Here is an 890-nt window from a genome sequence, read left to right on the forward strand (position 1 = left end):
CCGGCGGAACGTGTGCGCTCCACGCCGCCGCCGCCGCCGCCGGGCACCCCGAGCTGCCCGCGGAGAGGTCAGACCCGAGAAGAGGGGGAGGGGGCGGCCGAGAAGGTAGCGTGCGCGCCGGGAACGCCGTCCCGCGGGGGTGCCCCGGTCCGAGGGAGGGGGACGGAGCGCGGGGACCCCTGGGGGTGGGGGCCACAGGCCATACTCACCGGTTCCACAGTCGCCATCTTAGATCGATCTGATCGCACAACCGCTCCTGAAGGGGGGGTGAGAGGAAAAAAATGAGATTCAAACCGGATTGGCCGGCTATGGCCCACGTGACCGACGTGTCCGTTTGGCCCTGGCGGCGCCTGCGCAAGATTGCGGCTGCGTAGGGGGGGAGACGAGAGGCTTATGGGAAGTGGAGTCTCTCCTTCCCCCCCCTCCCTTCAGGCCGAGAAGTTGCTGGGTTTTTTTTTTTCTTTGAGAAAGGGCCGGTCACGTGGTCGTCCGGGGTCTCGGCGGCGGCGGCGGCGGCGGCGCGGGTCTCGGCGCCGCGGGCGCTCGCGTGCTGCGGGGCGTGGAGTTCAGTCCTTGGCTCTTGCGCCCGCCGGGCTGCGGCGGCTCTCACGGCCGGGCATGCCTCGGGTGCCCTTGGTCGCCCCGTCCCGCCATGGTCGCCCGGAAGGTCGGGAACTGCACCCTCAGCACGCGCGGGCAGGCTTCATTGGCTTCGCGGAGGTCTTCGGGCCGGCGGCTGGTGCGTTCACTTCGTGTGCTTCTCGCCTCCCACCATCTCCCCCCCCACCCCGCACCCCCGTGTGTTTATGTTTTTCCGGTTAGTGTCGGACGACGGCGGCGGCGGCGGTGGCGGCGGCGCTCGGAGGGTGGAGCACGCCCCGCACGCGGCC

General features: G+C 70.7%; 1 protein-coding gene across 1 annotated transcript in view; it reads right to left on the reverse strand.

Annotated features, from left to right (window-relative positions):
• Positions 1–285, reverse strand: part of Eif4e (eukaryotic translation initiation factor 4E) — a 23,086-nt gene extending 22,801 nt beyond the window's left edge. The window contains exon 1 of the mRNA XM_013029785.1: positions 210–285. Coding sequence (XP_012885239.1) covers positions 210–227 — 18 coding nt within the window. The 5' untranslated portion in view covers positions 228–285. The remainder of the gene's footprint in view (positions 1–209) is intronic.
• Positions 286–890: the final 605 nt, after the last annotated feature.

The sequence above is a fragment of the Dipodomys ordii genome, unplaced genomic scaffold (assembly GCF_000151885.1).
Source record: "Dipodomys ordii isolate 6190 unplaced genomic scaffold, Dord_2.0 Scaffold122, whole genome shotgun sequence".
NCBI classification, from domain to species: Eukaryota; Metazoa; Chordata; class Mammalia; order Rodentia; family Heteromyidae; genus Dipodomys; species Dipodomys ordii.